The 26,916-nt window shown below is 37.3% G+C and overlaps 1 protein-coding gene across 1 annotated transcript in view; it reads right to left on the bottom strand.

The window, feature by feature from the left end:
- sif (still life) overlaps positions 1-26,916 on the bottom strand; it is a 250,300-nt gene that overhangs the window by 32,338 nt on the left and 191,046 nt on the right. The window contains exons 9-11 of the mRNA XM_071584246.1: positions 25,814-25,901; positions 25,663-25,720; positions 8,214-8,484 (exon numbers count right to left, since the gene is read on the bottom strand). Of these exons, the coding sequence (XP_071440347.1) occupies positions 8,214-8,484; positions 25,663-25,720; positions 25,814-25,901 (417 nt within the window). The remainder of the gene's footprint in view (positions 1-8,213; positions 8,485-25,662; positions 25,721-25,813; positions 25,902-26,916) is intronic.

Genomic DNA, 26,916 nt, shown 5'->3' on the forward strand with positions numbered 1-26,916 from the left:
TATTGATATGTCAAATACTATCCATCCAAACCTAGTTAGCATACAAAATTTGTTTGAAAATCAATAAATTATGAAAAATTCACAATAGTATGCAGAATTATGTAAAATGGCTGATCTTAATTCTAAATTTAACATAATTGATTTCGGAAGTCTGTGTAATTTAAAATTTGTGTGATTTTTACTAGTATTATTTTGATGTGTCGTTGGCTTTTAACCTGGAGCAACGTAAATGTACATGCTACCACTTTCAGCATGATGTCAATTTTGTTATTCTATCATTCAAACCTAACCATTCTGATGCGCCCTTTTCCTGGCTACTAGAGATGAATTAGTCTGCCAGTCATAGATTCTTTGTCGGCAAAATAAGAAAATACATCATTAAGTTTAGAAAATTTAAAAATATTAAATCTACAGCAAAATGGATTCGGAACAAGTCACTAATAAAGTGAAAGATTGGCTGCTGTAATATGGGTGAAAATAAATGCACGATGAATTTATTAACTGTTATAAAATAATAAATTTATAGACCGGAATATCCATTTCTCATGTTCAGAGTTACTATGAGCTCCGGCATTGATCATTCCCATTTTCCCTCCTACTCTTCATCCAAGTGTATTATTTTCTTCCAGCTTATATCATCACATGGTTAAAATGGATGGATTAACAAAATAAATCATAGTGTCTTAAATTTATGACAATACAAATCTAGGGGTCTCATTGCCCTTCACTCCCCTTCGGCGATCTTTACATCTATAGCGAAAAGAATACTTGAATGCAGCGGATTTTTCTTCTAAAACCAACGGTGAGCCTACTAGAACCCTAATGATATTTTAAATAATGAGGATATAAAGGAAAACAGTAATAAATGAAATTTGTTGGGTGACACGAAATAAATAAGAACGGACATAAGTCAACAATTCAAACATTATCAAAAATTCCGAAACAATAAAATGGCTTTGCAGCTGTCAAAAAATTCTGTATAAAATTAAAAACGTTATTTCTAGTCATAGATATCGAAAATATGATGCCCACGTGGATCTGTTAATTTTTTTATACAGTAAGTGTAAAATAATTAATTTAATCAAGCTAAACGTTATATTTCATACAAAGAAAGCCAATTTTTTAAATAATTATTGCCATGCATTAAAGCTATTTTTTCCCCATTTCCAGGCTGGATGAAAGCTTTTATGAACAATTAATACAAATCTGACATTTAATAGTTCTTTTCTCGCTCTTCGTGATTCATTAAGTCTCCATTACTTATTTATCAGGTAAAATACTTCCTCCATCAATTTGTAATGAAAGATAAATCGACAAGAACTTAACAGAAAAATATTTATTATTTAAGATCAATATTTTCCTAGAACGTCTGTTAACTTGTGGTAAGTTGATCCTTAAAAATCCATCAAATGATACATAATTAAATAGGAAATGATATATCGAGGAATAATAGGTAAAGATATCCTTCTCCACGACACTCTTAATATATTTTAGATGGTTCATAATTGTGTCTAAAGGTTCGTTTTATTTGGCATTACGAAGTTAACGATCGATTAAAGTTGAAACTTGATGCTGAGTGATTTCTATCTGTTCGTGATGAGAATCACAATGTGACATTAAAACATCAATTATACGCAATCCCATGAGCGCCAAAGAGCGATTAAAGTAAAAACGCAATACTTTCAGTGACCGTCACGAAAGAGACACTTATTTTTCGGTCAGTGAATCATGGCTCGTTTCGTCTCCATATCCTTTCTGAAAAGCGTACACACATTGCTGGAACAGGGAGTTGAAAAAAAAGGGTTTTCAAAACAAGAGTGGACGGAGAGGTGGGAGTAGGAATGGCGGGAGGGGGCAGTTAGGAGAGCTAGGGTATACGTCAAAGCGAGGGACTTCCCTGTATCACTTGAGGCAGGCCTCATTCAAATAGAGCCCCAGCTTTCGAGAAGTCTGTCCCACCCACCTCAAGCTCCTCCGGCCCGCCTCTTTCCCTCGGATGCCGGGGAGAGAACAAATGACTCCGGGCACAAGCAAAGGGGCAATTCAAAGGAGAAACTACGTCCAGCGCATACTGATGGCCAGCAGGGACGGAGAGCGTCATAAAAGCAAGGAGTGCATTGTGAGAGGAAAATAAAACAAGTATGATGGCGTTTTTATTAAAAGAAAAACTTCGACTTTTACCGCAAGATTTACTTAATTCTCGATGCAGGTTATGCTATGACAAGGCCAGAAACGGCCTGGAGAGCGAAGCCATTTTGCAATAATTCTATGGGTCAGAAATGAAATCATATCGTGAATAAACGACTTTCAAAATAAGTTGTCCCATATTTTTAAAGGGAGTAGTGGCTAAGTGCCTGTAGCCTGCAAAGAAAAACAAGGCGCATATGGATACACACAGTGTTTCCAGCATATTTTCTACTGCACATGCATAGGATATCCTTTCTAAATATGACAACTTTCACATTTTCAAATTAACTTTGGCTAGCAATCATTCTAAATTGCCCCTATGAAGGATTTCAGCAGATCTATCGAATGTTATTCATAATTATACATTCCACCATTTTCCATATTTTTGTTCGTACATTTGGATGAACTTGGAAATAGTTAAAACAAGGGGGATATACCAACGTAAACGCTGGCAAGGTCTTCAATCAGCGGGCAATATTGGATTGTATGAACGAAAAGGGAACTTTCTTTTTAAGAGGGAACTTTAATTCTGAGTCCCAAATTATAACTTGACAGATCTTAACATCGACGTGCATTAAAAGCTATAAAGGTAGGAATGAGCCTATGTGATATGTTCATCAATGATAAATCACGAAGTGATTGGTCACAAAGGCAGTGATTACAAAAATGTTCTCATTGAAACCCCTTTCTCAGGATTCATTCATCAACAATGATCCATTAACAAATGGGCCAAAACTGACGTTGATAACTTCGACTATCATTATTAACGAGTTAATTAGCGACATACTAGAAAACATAATGTAGATAAACTTTTCGCTTTTGTGTGGATACTATGAAATAAGTCTCGAGTATGTTTCCCTTTTCTCTTTTAATTCAACTATGTTGAATACGATGTCAGCTTCTGAAGGTTTTGGGGAAATGGGTACATTTTGCGTATAAGTAATTTAAAAAAATTAATCTTGTCTTTCAAATCGATTCGTAAGTGGTAACACATTTTAAATAATTAAAAAAAATGCCTTTCCATGTTTTTCCTCAGTTTCCAACAAATGACTTGTTGAATACGATCTCTCGTGTATGAGACCCACTCATTTGATGAAACTCCTCGAGTGAAATAAAATGATTCTCAGATCACATTCAGTAGAGTGGCCAGATTTGAAGGACAGACAAACGGAGCAAATAAAGCGCTCACATTGCAAACGGACAATAGTGCCCTTTCACAATCTTACCTTTTACATTTTGGAGATGATCTCGAAAGAACATTTGCGTCACATAGTTGGATAGAACTTCCCTTAGATGCTAATCATACGCCATTCAACGTATTCACTCTTCATTGAGCGGGGTGCCAAACATATGGCCTGGGAGGTGCTTGACTCTTATTTGCATTTCATTTTTGTATTTCCATGCTCTAAAGTCAGAAAATCAAAAGAATTCTAATGCCAGCTGGAGAGACAAAATGAATTAGATTTTTAGGAAACTTTAACTGTGACATCTAATAGTTGACTGTGCAAAGTTGTGTATAAGGAAGACTCAGGATGAATTTGCGTTTCGATAGGTTAGAATTTTTGTCTACTAGTTTTGCTACAATCTAGCATCATTTGACGATAGAGTATAGCGAAACTAGTAGACAGTAAAATTATATTCTTTGGAAAAGCTCAGTTATTCTGATTCTTCCTTGTGCATCACAATGGAATTCCACTAAGTATCGGCCTAAAATATCTCTCAAAACACGCAAAGTTTATCAGATTTGGTAATATGAGGTACATTAGGTACATTGATGATTCTGTTTTAAAATAACTCAGCCAGACGAAATCATAGCAAAATTTCCAATGTTACATTGCGAACCGCCTCACGATCTTCGAAAACAGTGCCTCAGAGCTGAATTGAGTCGGAGAGCGAAAGTTTGTACGCATGGTAAGAATGAATGCTGTCACTACTAAACGCGTAGCTGGTGACGCTAAAGGAATTCGCGCTCCAGTAGTGGCAAGTTACGGTATTTGAATTGAGAGTTTTTCTTAGGTTAGAACAGCTCTACTAAAGAGCCTATAAGGCTACATAAGTGCCATACAGACACCTTAGGATCTTAAAACCACCTTGGATAAGTAAAAAGAGATTAGAAGATTGAAGCAATACCATTACGGATAGGGAGAAAGGGCAATTGAACATGCGGTTATTTTCTATAAAATTTGAACGAACAAAATGTAGTTTTAAAGAAACAAAGCGGCCCACCCCAATTACATTTCAAAATCTTTACAAATGATTTTCAAAGAATTAAGTGCGCAATTATGCCAAAAATAAGAACACCAAAAGGCATGTTCTTTCGCCGTTTGCATTTATATGCTGTTCGTCCACCTTTACTACCTTCTTTGGATTCCTCCCAACAATTTCCTTCTCTCCCGCACCATACCTAGTACCGCTTCGTTTGTTTTTCTTTCCATCCAATTTACTTTTTACATTCTTTTCCTTACTCATAGTATACCAAAAGCGTTCTATCTCGCTTGAAATCTTAACGACGTTTCTGCGCCGTATAAAGCCAAGCTCGACATCAAAGTTTTAACGAGTTTTTTCTTAACATCCTTACTCAGCGTTGATGACGGAGACGCTGCCTCGTCATCAACTCTATCCTCCTTGTGAAAGCTTCTTTGCCTAACCCAATTCTTATTCCTATAACTTGGACCATCATGGTCCAATACCCCGCCAAAATAGGGCCTACTCTAGTGTTTGCCCTCCGCTTCTAAAGTTTAAATTAGCCTTCCTCTTTCTCAAAACTCTCATAACCTTTGCTTTGTTTACACTAGTACATAGGTCCCATACTCATCATAATTATTTTTAAATGCTCTCAGAAATGCCTTTAACTCCTTTGCTGACTGGCTAACCAAGGTTTGTTCATCCGAAAATATAACTGATTTTATGAATTGTGCACCCACTTTCATTCTTATCTCAAGTTCTTCAGATGTCTATTTCAGGTGATAATGACCATCTCGACTTTCAGTGGCATCTGAGCCTTCTGAGACATGTTCAGGTTACGGATAAGGCGCCTATCCCTCTCATCTACTCCTATTCTCTGCAACACATTCATTAATTCTACCAATTCACTCCATCAAACATCTTCTTGAAATTCAAGAAACAAAAAATACGTCCTGATTGTATTTAATGTTCTTCTTGATTAGTGACCACACTACTGTCATGGCATCACGGGTGCCTCTACCCTTCCTGAAACCAGATGTTCCACGAGTAATCATTCGACCTCCCCTCCATTCTCTCATTTAAGATATCAAGTACCAATTTATCTGTGTTTGGAAACAAAGTCCCCAAATAATGTTGATTTTTCCCTCTTTTAGGATGGAAACTAACATTGATTAATCTGACGAAGTCATCCGACCAAACACTTAATAATTAATGCTAAGAATCAATTCTCAAAAACTCTTCCTTCAACGTTTTTATTAACACTTACGTAGTTCTGCGGGAATGTTCCAAGTCCCTATTCTGTCCTAAACATCATCATAACATTACAAGTCCCTATTATAACCTGTTATGTCCTCTTTCTTGTCTGTACTGCTGATGCCGATTTTGATTTGCAAGAAAATGGTAATATGACGACTGCGGATATCTGTGTTTGTGTCACTTTTGGGCTGCGGCCTAGGGGGCCGAGTTCTCTAGTTACAACTATTATTGTGATCTACGTACATTCATTGTTTCGTGAGATAATTAATTGAGGCGATTTCCTGTTGTCTTCCTCGATAATGTTTTTAATGTGACACCATCGCTCAAATTTTCGTTGCATTGAAGTCAGACACATTGAAAGCACTAAGGAACAGACGCAGGATTGCCTTCTTCTGGCTTCTGCCCATCGACCTATCTAGCACGGGTTACCTCACCAGGATCAATTATCATTACTCCTGCCAGCATAACTCTAGAGGTTATCCGAACGTAATAATCATTCCAACACGTTAAGGCTGTGGTCAATTGGGAGGGGAAGTAATTATGTATATAAATAAAATACTCAAGTGCTCCTCCTTAGATATTTACCCTATCTCTGAAAAAGGACACTTTCTTATGAAATTAAAGTCTGAATTCTGTGAAATATTTTGAGTTAGGTGGCGTCAACATTCTACAATAATTAACTGTCCGAATCACCTTCGCACCAAAATTTCGGTTCGAAAATGCTATAACTTCAAACGATCGTCTTTTGGTAAAAAATATTTCAACTGCAAGGGCATAATTTTCGGCGCTGTCTCACGAAGGCCATAAAACCTGAACGGACACGTGGAGATTATTTTCCGTCCTCGATGGCCTGGGAAGCAAATCGAAATATAAGAGAAATCACACACCAGCAGCAACCAGCGCTGTCAGTTGGTTGTATGACCGCTACAATTCTTATTCGACATATCGAGTTTGAATAACATTTCCGGAAATAATAATTCACCATCGTTTTGATTAAACATAAGGACTCCTAAAGATTTCTCTAAATTATTAAAATTTTAGTGGCATCTAGAACAGAATATGCCTGATCTTTCCATATTTTCGCGAGGAGATCAGTAAAATTGTCTTTAATTATAACCTGTAAATTTACAATGATTGAAAGATTCACATTATTTGACGTATTTGCGATAGGCGAAGTCTCGCCCGATGGATTTCCCCCGCGAAACCAAGGCATAAATCATAAAATGTAAATGTGCTCCAAATGCAAAACTTTTTTAAACATGATTGGTAACTATTTCCTCACAGGTAGCAAATGCACCATCTACGCACTTCTCCGCCATTCTCAGCCTATCAACTTTTCACTGAAAATGCAAAAAAAACGTGCGGAATTATTTATTTCGTTTTCCGGTAGCCCCAAAATATGATGAAGATGTGTTTGCGGATGGATATAAACTGAAACCTAACATTTCTATCGGCTCTTTTTGAGACAGTCCAAAACCATAACTTTTCCGGTTAATGTTGGCTAGATTACCAGCTAGATAAAATGAAATCAGGCCAATGATGGAATGGTGTATGAAGCTATTGTTAGTTTTCTGTATTTATTCAATGTCTATAAGGTACCTCCTCGAGTGCAGATGGAGAGGCGATCGCTTAAGACTGTGTGCGAAATATACGAACTAATGCAATCACTCGGAATCAGAAAAGATGGAAAGAGATAGTGGTATCAGGCCCAAATAATTAATGAGGATCATCACTAAATCCGATCTCACAAAGACTAAGAGACTTGAACAGCACTGGAATTATTATGACCTTTGCATGTAAATGCATCGACACCTGGCTATCTTGAAGCTTCAAGACTTTTCCCAAAACCATACTGCTGTAACTTCCTCTACTTAATGTTTTTCCGTTAAAAACCGGCCACAAAATTGGTAGACTGGCGTGATTCTGGAGCCGGTAAAATCTCAGGAGTTGGTATGAGATCAGAGAAAAAAGATACAATTGAACAACCATTTCACCTACGGTCAGCGGTCTGGAATCAAACACTGAGTAAACATTTGTTCACAATATGAGCTATTCAAACGTTAGGATTGCAAAAAAGAACCTTAAAAATAATTTTGAAAATTCTCAAAATAAAAATAGGAACAGAATCGGAATGTTCGTAACGATGAAACGATTAACCAAAATATCAAGCTTTAAATTTTTTTAACAAAAGAAAAGTAAAGGCATTAGTGGGGAATGTTACGAATCAAAACTGGAACTCAAGGTTCACATAGTCCCAATGTAGAATCCTTGAACAGGCCCTTGCAAAACCGAGCTCCGACTCTGAAAACGAATACCAACTTATTCAGAAAACTTGTCGAGTTGTAAAATATTTACAGTATTCGACGAGTCGGGAATCTGCGGCGCACCATTTTAAAAATCTCGTCCCCGACGGAACGGGAGCGGAAAGGGAGATTTGAAATACCGGAGTGTGTCTGCTCCGGCGAGGATGGAGGAGGGCATTCGAAGGGAGCGCAACTCGGCCCTCTGAGGGGCCGGGAGGGAATGGGGGAGGGGAGACGAAAATCGAAACGACAACCGTTCTATCGCGCTCGGGGCACACCTACCTGGAACAAGTACGCGTCCCCGAACGCCGTGCTGAGACAGAAGATGTAGTCTCGCTTGGGGTGCTCGGGGATGGGCTGCATGATGGCCCCGTCGACGATGATCAGGTGCTTGGGGGCCGCTTCGACGGATCGGCCCTCGTCTCGGGACTCACACGGGTAGAAGAGCAGGGTGGTCCCCTTGAGGCACACCCAGTAACCCTTCCAGCCTCGCTTCCGCGCCAACTCGATTTGGTGCTTCTTCCGCAGGAGCCACTTCTTAACGCTCAAGAACCTGAGGAGAGAGAAAAGGGGAGACCGTGGAGTGAATGGAACGGCGGAGAGGCCGACTCGAGAGGGAAAATGAAATGGGACAAGGGAGGGAGATAAGGAAGGCTGGTTTGCTCTTTCCTTCCATCGCTTCGTCTTGTCATTCTACCTGCTGGCAGCGCCTTTGGAGATTTCTCTCTGCTCGTCCAACCGCGGACTGCAAGGACACGTGTTTTTCTCGGACGGAGTAGGTGGGTGTGAAGGTCATTTCCGAGAGAACGTGGAGCTTTCGGAGAAGGGGATTTTAGTATGAGAGTCCAAGCGGATTCATTAAAAGTTTACCTCTCGTAAGAGTTATCAACGGTTATGTCTATAAGCAAAGTGGCAGAGGGGCATTGCTGAAAGTTTTCTTTTGGCTATAATTATTTGACTTGGTTTTTCTTTTCTTAAAACATTATTGGAGGATTAAAATGGAAAATTATGGGAAGAAATATAATACGTTTTCATTCTCTCTACTCTTGTTAGTTTTAAGTTACGGTCTTCGGTAGCATGCAGCGTTTTCTTTTGAATTGGTTCATTTGTCTATTCAGAATATTCTTTGACACAATGAAAAGGAATGAATTTAGGTACGGGCAAGGAAAGACACGGAGTTAGATGGATAATATTAACAACTACGTAAGGCATTCTACATAACATTGAGGGAATAAATTTTCCTCCCTAGGAGATTCGCAGAAATCTGAAACTGTGCTGTTTAGTAAGAGAAACTGCTTATTTTGCATTCTATTTCCATTCATTTTCTTGCAAAGTACTACAGAGAAAAATATGTCTTTTGGGGTAATTTTTGAGATTTATTATCATTATATTGCGCCAGAATAAGTTTTTAACACAATGATAAATAATGATGTTGAAGTTAATCAGCGTAGAAGCTATGCGAATTAACTCCAACCTTAGTCAAAGTGGATGGATGTAGCTGTTTCCTATCCTAAACGGTATTTTCGCTGTCAAAAAGTACGTGTAAATCATAATATAATGGACAAAAGTATTGCTCTAAAATTTTTAAATGGAAAGACAAACATGATCTTTTCAATGATTAAAAATTGAACAAACTCTTGCGTATTATTCTGATGAACTTAAAATTATTCATCAGAAAGAAATCAGCCGCCAAACTAGTGCCATAAATGTATTACATTAATCATTTGAAAGAAACTTAAAATATAACGAAAAAAGGAAAAATATAATTAGTAAAGCATTTACGTGACTACTTGAATGCCGATATATAAAAATAAGTTTACAAAAGTAAAAATATGAACTTTTCTCCTGTAATTGCTAAATAGAAACGTGGATCTTATTCTAATACTGATTTAACAGAGGCTAAAGCATAGGTAAACGAAAGGGTAGCGAACGCGAGAAGACAAAAATAACACATAAAAGAGAACTGACCGGGACCAGGTGAGGCAAGAGGAATGGGAAATTGAAAAGGGAGAGAGAACTTGTATGGGATGAAAAGGAAAGAGGTAACGAACCTCAGAGGGGTAACACGGCGAGGTATCGAAGAATGAAGCTTAAGGGGTATATTGAGAAGCGGAGGCCTTTAATAAGCGAGACTTGCGTCAAGGGAAAAGGGCAAAAATAGCGAGGGGGAGAGAAAGAGAGGAAGATGCATGAGAAAGTGAAATAAGAAAATGGACGGGAAAAATGAAAAGAAAAATCGCTACCTCTAAAAACCTTCGTAGGCCACCAAGATGACAGCACTAGTGGTATCAAGTTGGTCAGAGTACAAATTAGCGCTTGAAACTATCTTCCCTGGAAGTTACTGGAGAATGATGAGGATAATTGTCTCCTAAATTCATTAAAATGCACCGAGATGTAGTTTAATTAGTTTTATGATAAAGACGTGGATTGCATTTGAAAATAGGTGACTATGAATAAATGATATCTTAAAAATGTGTAAATTTACACTAGAAAATGGTAGATAAAGAATAAAAGTTTCAAACTGGCAGAATATCGTAGACAAAGTCCTTATATAAGCAAAGTTTGGGTTTTTCAAGCATAGCCATTATTAATTAATGGCAAAAAACGATAAATATGTATGTTTTCTCAGTGAGAAATGAATCATGAGAACTATACGTGGATGAAAAATAAAGCCGTATGACTTTGACAGAAACAAACAGTTCACCTTTACTACGCAGCAATGAGTACGACGCTATGGAAAAAAACGGCTGACGTTGAAATTACAGTATTTAAAGCCGATGCCATATGAGTTTTTTTTAAACAGACAGCCTAATGCCTGTGTGAGAAGGTGTTAAAGATTTATTGTGTCAAAAATATCACGAGGACTATATTTCCCCGAGATACGCGAAGCGATATCCACCCCAAAAGTCCCACACGAAGGTAAATGTAGCGTTAAAAGGGACTGCGAGCGTTCACAGTCCATCTATTCCGAAGCCTAGGGTGAAAGCGAGATATAAGAAGAGGAGGGATGGGCACAGAATAAAAAGAGAGATTTCAAGCAAGGACAGGCGAGAAACAAAACGTGGCGGCGGGAGCGAGAAGAAAGAGGCCGTCGTCGTGTTTCTTCCCCCTCGGAAGAAGTGAGAGGGGAGAAGAATACGAAGGAAAAAAAATGCCGTTGCCTCCCTTTCCCCAACGCAAACTTACTTTCTGTAAGATGTTCAGAGGAATGACGTCCGCCTCGGGAGTTAGAACCGATTCTTATTCTCACGGCAGATGTGAAATAAGTTTCGTGTGGACGGGGGTCGGAGGCGCTGGAGTCGCTAATGGCGGACTTCCTTTCAGTACTTTCTTCCGGAAGGAACAAGGTCCGGCCGAGTTCTTCCTTCTTCTCGAAAAAGAATCATTTCCTCCCTTGCGGCCCAAAGGGGATCGCAATGGGATCCATTTCTTTGGCACTAATTTTCCTGTGCGCTCACCTTAAAAGGCGACGAATGTGTTCGACAGTTGGTGAGACTGGTTGTTAACGAGGGAGGAGAAGTATTCTGCGTTGCAGTTAGTGGTCCAAAGTGGAGCTATCGATCTCGTACTTATCAAAAATAATAATAAGCACTCAGAAAAGTGGCATACAACTTCCGGACTAGGAGCTGAAATATAAAAAGATCTTTTCTTTTCGAGATATTAAGTATTAGAAATTTTCTATCGAAAATTTCTAATACTTAATAGCTTTACAAGATATGGGAAAGCGATAATCATTAAACATCATTAACGAGATTCGTTTCAATTCTTGCTGGACAACAGGCTCCTGCAATATCTCCATCAATTAGGGACACGTTTGATCCACGAAAAACGTAACAATAGAAAAGCTGTCATATATGAAATGTACTAGTCTAAAATATGTAGAAGATCTATGAAGTATAAAAAACACATATTTGCTTATGACTAGAATAAATTCAAGTTCAAGTACCTTGTTTCAGTTACACGATATGATTGTCATTAATGAGAGAGTTTCTACTGATTGATTTTCTCTCCTACTTACTGAATTTCTGTTTTGATAGTCGGGAATGTTTAATATCTTCCTTATTCTATCATAGAGGGCTTGATTTTTAAAATGAATTTTCGTATATTTTCTGACATTTAAAAAAAAATTTTTATTTCCTTGATCGATTCATAACTGTAACTATAATGTCTGATTCTGGCTATTTCACGGGCCAAAATTGTAACAGCGAGTGTCGCGTTGTAAAATAAAATATTCTATAAAATATGAATAGATATAAAAGAATCCAAGGCTCTTTCATTCATAATCCTCTTGCATTTATTGATTTTATTATTATTTAATCCTGATAATCCAGCATTATACTATTGTAAAATACCACTAAAAAATAATCGAACTCGTTTATCACAATGAGATTCTTTCCAGTATATAAACATATAGTTATCCCCTCACTTCCGGACATGAAAGTGAGATTAAAATTATCAAAGTCTCTAAATTGAATATTGAACCATTTCAAAATGTCATAATATTTATGCTGCACATGTCGGAGCCTCGAATTAAATGGTTCATAAATGTTTCAGTTGTTTTCCATATTCCACGTATTATGAATTAAAACTGTTTACCACACGCAAAAAGTGCGTCCCTTTTTAAAATTGGCTTGCTCTGCTCTAAAAACCTTGAGATTTTTCTCAAATACTCCCAGTTTTAGCACAGCAAATGATTATTTAAGGCATTTTAGGTCATCATGCATAAGTTGATCAACAAATCTGAATTATATTGCTCCATTAGCTCGTGGAAATGATTTAATTAAGATATAAGAGTCGAAAGGTGTCGAAGACGAACATTATTTAAGTTGTATGTTGTAATTCGAAAAGTAGTGTGAAACGTGAAATAAATTCCTGTTTATGATGGTACATTCACACGTATTTCGAGAAATTACTAATTGCTCATTTCTTTTACTGCGACCAGAATCATATTTTAATTGAAAAATTGTCTTCGCCACCGGGCCAATTGTTGGATACAATTCAACGAATTTTATACATGCATAAAATTGGTGGTCTCAGTCGTAATTGAACTTTTATTTGAATGCTGCATAAACATATTTTACTATGCTAAATGATATTTTTTAGAATATTTATACGATGAATGTGATTTTCAAACTATAATGCCAATTCGTATATAAAAGGTAAAGAAATGTAAAGGCGTAAGACATTTTATATTTCAAAAGCCATTATCCATTCTAATATAAAATGAATGGAAAAATATGCACATGAGTATCTTAGGTACGTTTAAAATAATTTTAAAGCATTTAAACTAATTTTAAAAGAAATATTTAATGCATTTGACGAATTTATTTAGAACAGAAAATACGTGCTCCTAGATTTTTACGAACGGTTCAGAATTTTTATCATGTAAATTCCAAGTCTATACTAGTATACTCGTAGCTCTCTTTTCTGAGGGATGACTTTCATATTTTTCAATGGCCAGAATCGCTTCGTCGATTTAATATTAATGATGGTAAAACACCTATCTTAATTGCTGATGCCTTGGAAAGACATATTTTTGGCAGTTATAAGAAGTGCTATCCAAGATTTATTTTCTCTCCAAGTTATCCAACCAATCCAAGGATACTAAATACAAGATTTACTCTCATAGAAGCCGAAAGATTATTGAAAACAACACGAGGCCTCTAAGATGAGCTGCTGAAATTGGTGATAAAGTCTGAAGGCCAGATATGCTCTCGGTCTTGGAATACCAAGCATGAGTAGCAATTCAGGAAGGTGGAAGGAATGGTTGAAAATATGAAGAGGAAAACGGAGAATGGAAAGGAACGTGGGTTCTCAGAGGGGTGGTTGGGGAGACGTGGGAAGGCTAGGGAATGGAGTTGTATGGAAAGGGTACGTCCCCGAGGAGAGAAGCACGTCGAAGGTAATAAGCTGTAGCCATTGAATGATGCAGAGAAGCAAACGTGCGGACGACGAGCAGCACGAAAGGCCATAGGTTGATGGTGGCAAGATGAAGGAAGGAGTGTGTACGGGAGATACGACGCAGTACATATATATATATATATATATATATATATATATATAGATTTTCATTCACATAGATAAATGGCTAAAGATAAAAGGGAAAGAGATAGGGACATATGAAAGACGAACACAAAACAGGTGGGGAAGGCGGAATCGAGCATATCATAAGTGCTAAAATTTTCTAGACCGGGATTTGAGCCACGGATCTTTCGACTTGTCCGGCCGATGCTCTAACCTCGAAGAGCTCTCGTAATTCTATGTATATATATATATATATATATATATACACACATAGAATGTGTGTATATATACATATACATACACGTATATGTATATGTATATATATATATATATAGAATATATATATATATATATATATATATATATATATATATAATACACAGTAACACATAATATAGAAACACAAAAAAAGAGAACACTCACACGTATTTTCTTGATATTTCGACGGAAACAATCCGTCTTCCTCTGAAGATGTAGAAGTAATGACTCACGAGTCATTACTTCTACATCTTCAGAGGAAGACGGATTGTTTCCGTCGAAATATCAAGAAAATACGTGTGAGTGTTCTCTTTTTTTGTGTTTCTATATTATGTGTTACTGTGTATTGTACTATTCGGCACTTCCGTGTTACGTCTATGAAAGCATATACTATATATATATATATATATATATATATATATACACACATACATGCATATACGTGTATGTACAAATATGTATACACACACAAATATAGATATATAGTATGTGTGTGTGTGTGTCTGTTTGGCGCATGTGTAAATGTTGAATACTCGATGATTTCAGAAAAGGGAGGTTGGACAATTGATCGTGTGAATGGATGGCGTTTTTGGTACTTGTGTGTGCATTTGGATATTTGTGTGTGTGCCTGTGAATGCGGGAGTAAGAATGCCTCAAGAGGTTTCTCTAGGGAGTGCGGAATGGAAGCGGGGATAGGTAGAGACATTTTCCTTAAAGATTTTGAGAATCGGGGTCAGGTATTATAAGTGAGGCGAGGTAGGACGTGGAAAAGGGGAAGGAAGGGGAGAAGAGTGAAGAGGAAGTTTCTTGTGGGCGAGGGAGAGAAGTAAAAAGGGGTGATGCTTCGGTCTTGAAGGTAAGGAAAAATGACAAGTGGGGTGAGGGACGGGGGCAAACTGTTCGAATTCACTCGGCTCACGGAGATGAAGATCGAGCATAGGTTTATTTTGGAAATATTGAGTAGCCGATTCCATCCACAAATCACTTGAGGAAATAATGAGTTTCGAAAGCGATGCATTAGTTTCCTGAGTAGTCGACACAGAAACGTACCCACACACAGACACTTACTCAAGAAATTTGCAATTTTTAATTGGCTATTTTCGACTCTGAGAAGTATTCTTAATTTGAGTTCTGGGAAAGGAGAATATTTTAAGCCTCCAGCACTCCCTTTTTTCTTAAGAAAGGTATCTTATTACGAGTATCAATAAAAAAAATGTTTCAAGATATTGCGAAGTTATTTAGACCACCTCAATACTTATTAAGTCTGTAAACGATGTAACGGATAAACACAAGAAAAAGCAAAATTGAAATCAATACTGAATATTTAATGTTTAAAAAATATATGATATTAGCCTGATTCAACTACTTTGTCGTGTAAGCAGAAAAATACTCAAGAAGAAGAAAATTCATGAAACTATTATACCTTCATTCAGCTGCATTAAAATATAGATCAACTTAGCAGTACAAAAAAATTTTCTTCATTCTAAAGTTTCAAGAATTATACAAATAGCGATTCTCCCTTCCACACGGCTAGTATTACAATATCTGAACACAGAACAATTCGTGAAGGTGTGCGTATGATCCCCTAGTTGGAGAATCAAAACTACAATTTTGAGGAGAGTTTATCCGCCTGAAATTTTATACTAAAAATACTCTGGGGACGGCATGACATAGAATTTTATTTGTAAATATAAAAACTGGTGACCTCGGGATTCGTTAATATGCACAAATGTGTACTCTAAAACAAAGTTAAGTAAAAAAGATATTTAATTTCTTTTCAAAATACCCGATAGAGATTTTTGATGAAATTTTTAACCGTGATGTCAACAAAAAACCAATAGTTCTAAAATAATCGATGCGTACAATTATAAAAGTTAGCCTATGCTAAACCCAATATGAAAAAACGTTTTATGTGTTAGGATTTTGACGTTGCATTGAAAATGGAATTTAAAAATATCCCAGTTGAGAATGTAATGTATCTCTAGACAGATCATTTTATCTCGTCTCAGATGAAATGTAGTTATCAAAGAAGAATATTTAAATCAATTAGGTTCTACAAAAAAGCACAGGAGTTTAATTCAAAGCTGGCTATTTTGCTTCCGCGTTTTACATTTACTTGAGGAAAAACAGAAAATTTAGTGATTTTCCTGGAATATGGATATTTATTTTCACTAAAAGACTTCACTGGTTTGAAATGAGCAAAAAACGTTAAAATGCCAATTCTAAAAAAAATGGCTCTCTTTGCTACAGTTATCACACAGAGAGCAGAAAAGTTAGCTGAATTCATTAATTAAGCAACTCCTGAAATGATTCCGTATCCTAACCTCCGCCATAAAAAGTAAATAAATATATGATTTAAAATTTATTAATACCATTAACGCTAGATACATATGCATTAATACAAGAAAAAAATACTTTTTAATAAGCAAGCAATTTAAGCCCAATTATATCAAAACAAGTTTAGCAAAACAAATAAGTGATTAGCCAATAAGGCATAGGCATTATTAGAAATATTAGGCATTATTTCTAATGTAGGCATATTAGAAATAAGGCATTGGCCAATGCATAAGCATATTTTATACATGCGGATCGCGATCAGACGTTAACGCCGGGAGATATAGCCAGGGTATGATACTAAATGATACTATAGTGTTTTATAACACAATCTCTGTGTGAAAACTTGGAACTCACTGTGCTTTCTCAATGATTAACACAAAATTGTAGTGCTTTAGTGTGCCTTGGTACAACCATAGTTAATATGTATTAAGATTGAAAATATAAGAATTCGATGCCTTAAAATTCCGAATAAATATTCACATTTCAGAACATTTATTATATGTGTATGATGTATGTATATGTGTATGAAACGAAAGTTGTAGAAAAGAAGGATTATCATTAAAACCACTACCGATTGGCATCTACCAATTGGATACTAAAATGATATTTATTAAAAGTTGAGTTTATTGAAGTATTTCTTCAACTGTGACAGTTAGCGGAAAATATATGCATAAAGAAAATTGGAAGAAAAGGATTCTTTATTTATGAATTTAATTTTTATCGAAATATTGACCCTTTTTAATGAAAAAATTGATGAAATATTAAAGCTGCGCATAATGAAGTAATAGAACTAGTTTTAGTTTTCATATAAATGATCCTTTTTTCTCTTGTGAAAAATATGATAAATATAAAATAGTTGCTGTTCGTCCTAATAGTTTTGATTAATATTACTAAAATATTATAGCATATATATCCAATAATAGACGCATGAGCAAATAGGAGCAACCAGAATATTTGTTAATTCTAGTTAAAGATGCTTAAAAACATGTATTCGAGTTAAAGTCGGGATGCAATTTTCGAATATGTGCAATTATTTTCTTACCATTTCTAAGTGTAATCAGATTAGTTTTATAATCCGTATAAAGAAGAAAAAAGCCACGCAAATTTGAAGCAACATAATTTAAAATATCATGAAATTATAACTCGACAGAAGTGCCCTTTATTTATTATTATTTCACTCGAACGAGCAAAATTCTCTCGTCTATTTATAATATTTAAGCAACTGAAAGATTTTTGGAGACCCCAGAAAGCTTTTTTAGACGCTCTATTAAGTTTAAATGAATTTCATGATATTATTTTTGAGTGTGCTCACAACTTTAGGCTTCAACCTGCTCGAGTGTAAAAAAATTGCAAGTTTTTACTTTCATGGTATTGCTGCCGTTACATAGTTGCCTTTTCCAAACATGTTTATTTGAAATCTTTTCAATAACCGTTAAAGTTTTTCTACTCACGAAGCAGATTTCAAGTCTAAGAGATATAACTACTACAAATTTTCCACTGGACGATACTTGAGTCATTTTTTATGAGCAGCAGTCTTTTAAGTTCATTGCATGGATGCATCGAATCCACGACCCTCTGAAACTTTTGCAATAAAGTTTCGGAATTCCTCCTTCCACGCTTGGCATGAGAAAGTTTGGAACCTTCTAGAATTATGATTTAACTCTCTTCCAGGGATTTCATCTTTCCTATAGCGACGTTCCTCTGGCATGCGGCTAAGTCCTAGCATTTCCTACGCGCCAATTGTGAAAACGACAGGGGCGCCGCTGGTAGAATCGAGACGGCGACCCGCAAGACATATTTGTATGGAATGATGTCTACATTCACGGCGTCAACGGAAGGAGCGACGATAACCCTTTAGGCAGGCACGCATGTAATGTTCACTGCATTCACGGCGTCTTGGGTTCTATGGTTACAAATATCTTTGGCAATCCATGCGTGAGAAGTATATGGAAGGCCATAAAATGATGGGAGGGATATTTTGACAGGTTTAGCAGTAATTTATTTCGGTTTTAGATCCTCTAAAGGGCTCGCCTACATAGCAACTGAGTAACCTTGAGTAACTGATCCTTGGGGAACACACAATAGATAATAGCCGAGGTGGAAAATCGGTAACGAAACAATATCCAATTGATTAAACAACGCAGCGTAAACTGAAGCTATTATTAGAAATAATCAATAGAAGATTGAGGCGTTTATACAGAATTTGAAGGGGCATAAAACACCCTGATAGGTCTGGTGTGTATGCATTGAAATTATGCCAATAATATTGCATACTTTCAATGCATTATATGAATATTTATTCTATATTTTATATGTATTATTAACGCAGCGCTATATTTACGTATGGCTGAGTTTGGCGAGTTATAGGATATAAATGCTAGTGTTCTCATTCTTTGCTATATAGAGGGTATCATATTCATAAAAGTAAGCGGTTTGCGATCATAAAATATAGCGTTTAACCCAAGAGTAGAATGTTCGAATGAGGAGAATATCTCCATAATCCTTTGTCGTTTATGTGATCGATGCCTAAAATGAACGTTACCGAACACTTTCTTAATGAAAATTAAATTTTTGAAATATTATGAATTATGAAAATTGAAATATTTATGTATTTATTTATTATTATTTCACTTGAAACATTGTGCTCAAGGTCGAATGACAAAATAAGTGTTAATGAATGATAGAATTCACTTCTACAAACAGAAAATGTAGATCCTGGAGCCCATGTACTGCATATTTGGGACTCGATACATGAAAGACCAAAGATAAAACTTTACATGGGTATTAATATGACGTACACTTTAAAATAATTAGGATATAAGGTAGTGAAAAAAATTTAATTACTCTAATACAGAAGATATCAGCATCCTGAAGTTTTTACAAAACAACCTAATTAAAAAACTGAAATGGTAATTGGATGACGTTAAACGATGAAAGTCAAGCAGAATCAGAGAATTTTTAAATTTTTCGAATGAAACTAAAGTAAACTTTCGATGCACGAATATTAAAATTTAGGACAAAAAGCTTTTTCTTATAATTCTTGGAAATAACAAAAAAATCAAATTGCTTCCGTTAAAGATGCAATGTCAATAAAGATCATATATACTCAAATATGTATGCTGAGATCTGCTCTTTCATACGGAAAAAATGTCTCCGATTGCTGGCTAATATATGCTTTCATCATCACATCATAACAATTTTTTAATGTAGGTCCTAAATGGATTAGTAAACTTATTGATATATCTATACCACGTAAAAAATTAATGCGTAAGTAGTGTATTCGGCTATCAAAAGCAAATAACGGTGACGAAAATCTTTAAGGAAAGTATTTTCTTCAAAATCTGCGTCATTGGATGGGATACATGACTAATTATGTTTCGAATAATTTTCATAAAAAGTCAAATATTAATTCTTTTATGAGTAATTTTTGGAAAAACTCAAATTTTTATTATTATTTTTCAGTCCTTTCAGCAACGATAATAGACTTGTGTTAAGTTGTTACCTAATTTGAAATTGTGCTTTATACATTTATATACTTAATATCAAATAAAACGAAGCAAATAATTCTTACTATAGTGAGAGAAAAAATTCCTTCCTCTGCTTCCTTATTTTTTCGACAGATACAATATTTCTACGTAATATAATTAAATATTACTTAAATATTTTTCCTCCAAGTGCTCATTTATTGATGTACACACGGTTTTCATGAAAACAAAAATTCATGGTACTTAAACTTTAGTAAAAATATATGTCTGCAAATCTATTAAACTTCACACAGCCTCATTATTATTGTCTGCTTGACTTTTCGTGAAAACGAGGCTTCCATAAACGTTTTCTCTCGGACGTGAGGTAATGAGTACACTACCAAAGCACTAAAAATAATTACTTCAGTCTTTCCAATACGATATGGCACTGCGCAAAGCGTCTAGGTTACCGCTCCTCTACGCTACGACAACCATCCCTCTATGTGAGCATTAAATTTCTCGGACTCCTTCCCTTAGCGCTTAGTCTTATCACAACACGGCCTCTCGTTTCCTTCGACCGCCCCAACTCCCATAAGAGAACGCCGGATTACCCGCACACAACCAGAAATTCCATTTTCTTCGGCCACACGGAATTTCTCCACCGACGCAATTCGAATTTCATTAAAAACACGTCCCGCGGATCCGACGGCTGCGATACTCCCGGACGACGAGCACGACCTTCCCATAACGACTAAAACCTTCCCTCGTATTAAGATCAAAGGGGTCGGTGTGAGGTCCACACCTCAGCCCCTCCGCAGCCACCCCCGTCCCCCTCTCCCTCTGTCTCTCACGGAGAGGTAATGACTCCGACTCCACAGCTGGCGGTCGAAAAAGATTTCAAGAGAGCAATGAATAAATGCCCAACTTCCTTCCACTCGACTCTCCACCCACGTCAATCCTTTCCTCCCCCCACCCCCCAACACTCCCATCCGCCCCAGCCTCTATTCACGAGGAGACGACGATTGCCACCCCGCTGGAGACATGCCATGCTCGGGGAAAAATACAAGAAGGAATCGTCGCCGGTGCGCGTGGGTATAGAACGGAGGTGGGGGAGGCGAGGGAGGGAAGGGAAAAGGACGAAAGGGCAATGGGAGGAAGGGTTCGGAAGGACCTTTGCTTCTTCTCCTTTTTTCCTTTCCCTCCAAAGAGGCGTAGGGCGTAGGAGAGAGAAGCGGAAGGATGTGGGGGTGGAGGACGTGTTGGGGATGAGGGGGTTAGAGGTGCGGCAATCGAGGGGAAAAGAGGTGTCGGGAAGTGGGATGGGTGGAGAGATGAAGGGGGTTAGCAAGGATGTGGGGAGGACGGGGTGGGAGGGCGAACGGAAAGCACGAGGGGAAGAAGGGCGGATACGAGAGGGGGATGGGAGGTTCGCGGCGGCTGTGGCAGGGGAGTATTTTTAGTCAAAAGAAGGGAAAAACGCCGGACCCTCTGCGAGGTAACAATTCGTTTTTATTATTTTTATTTTTGGCTGCAAGAGGGAACGCGGCAGAGCCCTGAGCTCCTTTTTTCTGTGCAGAAGCGACTCCCGGGCTCAAAGGCAGGGCGTCCAAATCAGCGGATTTGAAGGATTTCCCCCCCCCCCATTCCCCCGACTCCCCTCGTGCGGAGGAAATGGGCACAAAAAAATACAACGTCTGAGAAGTAGCAGGTGTGAACGGAGACCAAATGCCAAATAATTTCCAGCAGATTATTTCGCGGGGTGATGCTTGGGACGTGAAGCGAAGATGTCTAATGATGAAAATAAATAAAAATAAACCCCTTGGTGGGAACATCCAAACTATGCTGCGATACAATTTGATGGTAAGGAAAGCAATAGTACGGAGGAATGAAGACAATGGGACGTCTTTAAAGCTCACGAAAGACGGAGGCGTGGGCTATCATCATTGCCACTTTAGAAGCAAAAACTGTCAAATTAAGGTTATAAAGGTGATTACGCAAGGGAATTGTGGAGACAAAAATTCGGCACGAAAGATAAAGGGACTGGTCTGCGTGGGGAGTCATTTTAGCGCCGGCGTAAAGTTATTCGCGCAGAGAGAACAGGCATTGCTTCCCCCTAAATGAACCCATTCACCGAGATAAGGTGTAAAAAATTATATACATATATATGTGCGCGTGTATGGGCTATCCATTTAACGCCATCTTTAAGTCCCTAACGGAACTGTAAAAAGCCACGACGCAGAACAAAGGCAAAATGTTTTCATCGGGAATCGGAAGAAAACACTCGGGCGGAAGGGATGGGTGTCGCAAAAAAATAAAAAGAGGCTGCAGGGACAGAGATAGAGAGGGAGGAAGGGTGAACGGCTAGGGAGATATTTCAAAAGGATTTACAGGACCCTCGTCCTCTCTCCGGGCGGGAGCTGACGAAGGGTCGGAAGAAGTCGGAGAGTAGGGGGCCTTAAGAGAAGTAAAGAGAATGGAGGGGGTGAGAAGGAGCGAAAGGATGAAGGGAAAGGGGGGAGGAAAATCCTAGTAAAATGAGGAATTATTGACCGCAAAGTATTTTAATCGTGGGAACGACAGCATCTGAGAATAAGACGCCAAACTTAATTGAGATACTGGGCATTTTTATATTCAAACTGGGTTACACTTCACAGGTCCTGAGGAAAACTCTAAAATATGACGCAGAAAATAGAGATAAATTTTCCTTGTAATGAAATGGCGTAATTACGGCAGTGAACCTTGGTGATTTTCTAAACTGGCCAAGCCTGATGAAACATTTTGAATTCGTCAATTGCAAAGAATCTTCGATTTGTACATTTATCTCGGTTAGCCTTAATATTTCTTTGCTCTAATTAGTATCTTTCTCCTTTAATTTAGGAGAAGTGGCAAAAAATAATGCACATAAACGACGCGCAGCTTCCTGAGAAATGAAACCGCACACAAAAAAATCAAAGGAAAAGAGAGCATGAAAGACGAAAAAAAGAGAGCTCTGCTTCGAGGTGCATTTCTACAAAAAAATCTTTAATCCCAGGCGTCGGAGGACAGGAATAAATTCAACACACGCGGATCTAGACCTGAACTGTGATTTTAAGGCATTCTTTTTGCCATAACTTTTGGAATATGAAGAATTAATATTTATCACCTTTTAAGGACTGAGTTTATTCATGGATTCATTAGTGGAAAATTCAAATTCTTAAAAAAAAATTCTTTTAAATGCCCATACGTTAAGTTAAAAACCCAATAAGAATATCCAGCTGCATTGAAATTCAACATATAAAAAGGCTTTTCTGGCCTTTCTAAATATTTAATATTACATTCTAATGTGCTTTAATATATTTGAGGTTCAGTTTATAATGACATCCGTATTAATTCAAAAAGAAGAGATCTGAATTCCACTTCAAATTGCTACCTAATTTGATCGTTGCTAGAGAAATGGTGATTGTGTGCGACTATATATCATTATTCGAATTATATATTTTTGATTTTTATCCCCGAATATTTCATTTAAAGGAAAAAATTTGCCTCAGAAAATGATTTCACCTAAACAAGCTCAACACTAAAATTATACGGAAATAATAAAGTATAATTTCACCGGCTCATAAAATCTCGAAGAATAGGAGGATAGCATTATACACAATGAGACTAGCAACATACCCGTTGGTCTACTAATTTTCTCAATTTTATGAAATAAGGTACACAGAAGGATTTTTAGTAAGATTTTAGGTGGTATAGAACAAAGTTTTTATCGCAGTAAATGATGGCTGATTTGTTTTCACCTCGAATCTTAAGTGAGGTCGGTAAGGAACTATAAGGATGGAATCAATTATAATATATATTTAACTATTGTGGCACTTTTTAAATTATTTCATTTCGATTTAATGCATCAAAATATCTAGGAACATTTTCCGTTGAGCAATAAATAAAAGCATTTACAAAAAGTCAAAAAAATAAGTTCAGGAGTTATCAAAAATAATTTGCTCATTTCTAGTGCCTCCGAGAAAACATTTGGTATTTGAGATACCTATATTTATTGATGCCCGTCTATTGACTAAGGTCTCTTGAACCAGTGATTGCTGGCTGAATTTGTAGAGGATTTGATTTTTATCGATTTCAGCTGAGTCCTACGCAGACTTATTGAGGAGTAAATTTGAATCCGGGACAAAATTCAACAGAAGAAATGCTTTCAATTCACGGAGAGAAACTTTACGTGAGAGATTACCAAGAAGGGTTCACACTGACCGCTTACAAAACATCTACATTTGATGTTCACGAGTGGCGAAGCGTGCGATGCGAAAAAATAACTAAGAAATTATTAAAAATTGATATATTTATGTGTATCGCAAGCTTTAAAATAAAAAGTCTCAGCTGGAAAGGTAGATATACTCAGCTTTTATACTTAAAGGTATAGCTTTCGAGATTGTAATAAGATTTTTGACTATGCACAGTTATGCTTGCAAAATTAGGGGTTCTGACTCACCGGTGTTTGTTTTTCAAGGTGAAATTGAATAAGTTCTCTATCACAAAGCAACGTGAGGCTTAGTTTATAAGACAAGATAAAAATTATATTAGCTATATTTTTTTTGCACAAACTTTTCAGAATTAGGACTCCATAAATTCTTGCATAATTTGAACAAATATTTAAACCTATCTGTTTTGAAGTTCCATTTTCATTTAATAACTTGATGATTTCTCAATCTTCATACTTGCAGCACGAAAAATCAATACTGAACAAAATCAGAGAAGATATGCATCAAAAACTATATCTAGGAGAATAACGATCAATTTTCATGGAATTGCTGAGAGTGAAAATTTATTATCTTTGACCAATGGATGTGACTCATTGGGATGAAAAGATGAGAAAATACAAATTCCTAAATCGGTCTACAAACTCAATATTTTTATTTCAAAGATAAACATAATTTATTCATTATATAGTTAGATATATAAAGAAGATGCACGAAGCATAAAAGAATAACTGAGTTGTCATGAAAAGTAAATGCAAATTAGGTATTAAAATTTAAACTAAAATACGCTCATTTCAATCCCCCAAAGTATTTTGCGAACGTCCTTGCGTAGGGGATTAATTGCCCAGTTAGGACGAGGCGCATGACCCAAATCCTAGTGGCAAATTTTTTTTCCATTCAATCTCATTCTCGACCCGATTCCGGAGAAATTTTCCCCAACCATAGCTGGCAATAACCTTCAGCGGGCGGTGGCTCAAGGAAAAAACAGATAAAAGATCGTGAAATCGCATGCATTGATTTCGACCTCATCGGGGGGGGGGGGGGTAGGGAGAGGGATGGATGGGACATTGAGGACGCTCCATTCCTGCAAATCCACACGGTTATCTCAAGCCCACACAATGAGGGTCAAGGAAAGTCATCACAGAGACAAACACTAGCACAAACACACTACTTGTATGGGGGAGGGAATGGGTGTACATTTTTTCTTCATCGACGCGCGCAGGTTGGTAGCGCCGTGGGCGTCGTTGGGGAGTTCGTCGACGGGAGGGAAGGAAGAGGGTTGAGGGCCCCAGGGGGAGGAAGAGGGAGTATATATGGACGGGAGTGGGTGGGTGATGGGGGCACGGATGGGTGGCGGGGAGGAAGCGGGTGGTAGTGGAAGGGTGGGCTCTCTTGTGCTCTCACCCTGCCTTCCTCACGGCTCCCGTGCAATTGAAGGAGGCGGAAGCAGTCCCCGCAGCCGCTCTGGATCCTGTCCCGCTCCCGGCGCCGCCGGCTCCGGCGCCTCCGCCCCCGCCGCCTCCACCTCCGGCTCCACCTCCGCCGCCTCCCCCGCCCCCGCGGTACGGAGAATTGTGCGCCGAGTCGCCTTCCTCCTCGTCGCTCACGGCGGTCGTGAGCGACATGCGATCGTCATCGGACATCTTGGAATTGGAAAGAGAGAGAAATGAAGGGTTGAGTATTAATCACGGGTGCATGAAGAAATGGAGGGGAATGAATGCTTCAGCGAAAGAGGCAGCAGCTCCAACCATGCCAATTCCCTCGGAAAAAGAGCAAATATCTCCGGGTAGAAAAAAATTGAGAGGATTCATTACGAAAGACATTCGGCAAAGAGTGTGTGCCTGCTGCCTCTTCCGCAAGAATATTTTATCATCATTAGTTTTGTTAGCAATGAATATATCTACAAAATGTCAATAAAATGGAGCATTCAAGGTTGGTAGGCTAAATTTTCCCTTTGATAAATAAAATTGGCACAATTTTAAGGTATAATTTCATACTGAATTCAAGAAAAGCTAATATATCCATAAAAACGGAAATAAAGGTTTCGTTTACAATAATACGTAAATAACATATAAGTTGGATTTTTGGATGAAATTTAAACCGAATTTTCCTACATTTTGAAACTGAACAGAAATTAGCAGTTATGAGAAACCAAATCTTATGATACTGTGTGACCCTATTAAATGTTACCAAGCTCAAATTTTTTTGAACTTAAATAAAAAAGACGATCATTGAAAGGAAAAAACTGCATTTTGACGCTTTTGCATGTACACTTTTTTATCAATCTGACGTCAATTAGGTAAATTTTTATGATTTGGTGTTCGATAAAATTGGTAACTTAATCACAAACATCTTTCTTGGAAGCAGTAGAACGTTAAAATAGACAACATATAAACAAGTTTAATAAATGCAACAGTCATTCTGATTTATCATTGAATTACGACATGACATCCAAGTTTGTATTAATAAGTCATTAATAATTTATGCTTTGAAATTACTTGAGTAGTTGTACATCAAAAGCTTTTACTAGCAGACTTTTCAGACATCACGGTTAATGTAAATGACACGGCATTCATGGAAATAGAGATTTCAGAAATTGAAACTCAAGGCCCAAAGTCCGCATGCCCTCTGTTTATTCCCCATTTAATTTTTGAGACG

This window comes from Hetaerina americana, unplaced genomic scaffold (assembly GCF_022747635.1).
Source record: "Hetaerina americana unplaced genomic scaffold, ioHetAmer1.1.p SCAF_17, whole genome shotgun sequence".
NCBI classification, from domain to species: Eukaryota; Metazoa; Arthropoda; class Insecta; order Odonata; family Calopterygidae; genus Hetaerina; species Hetaerina americana.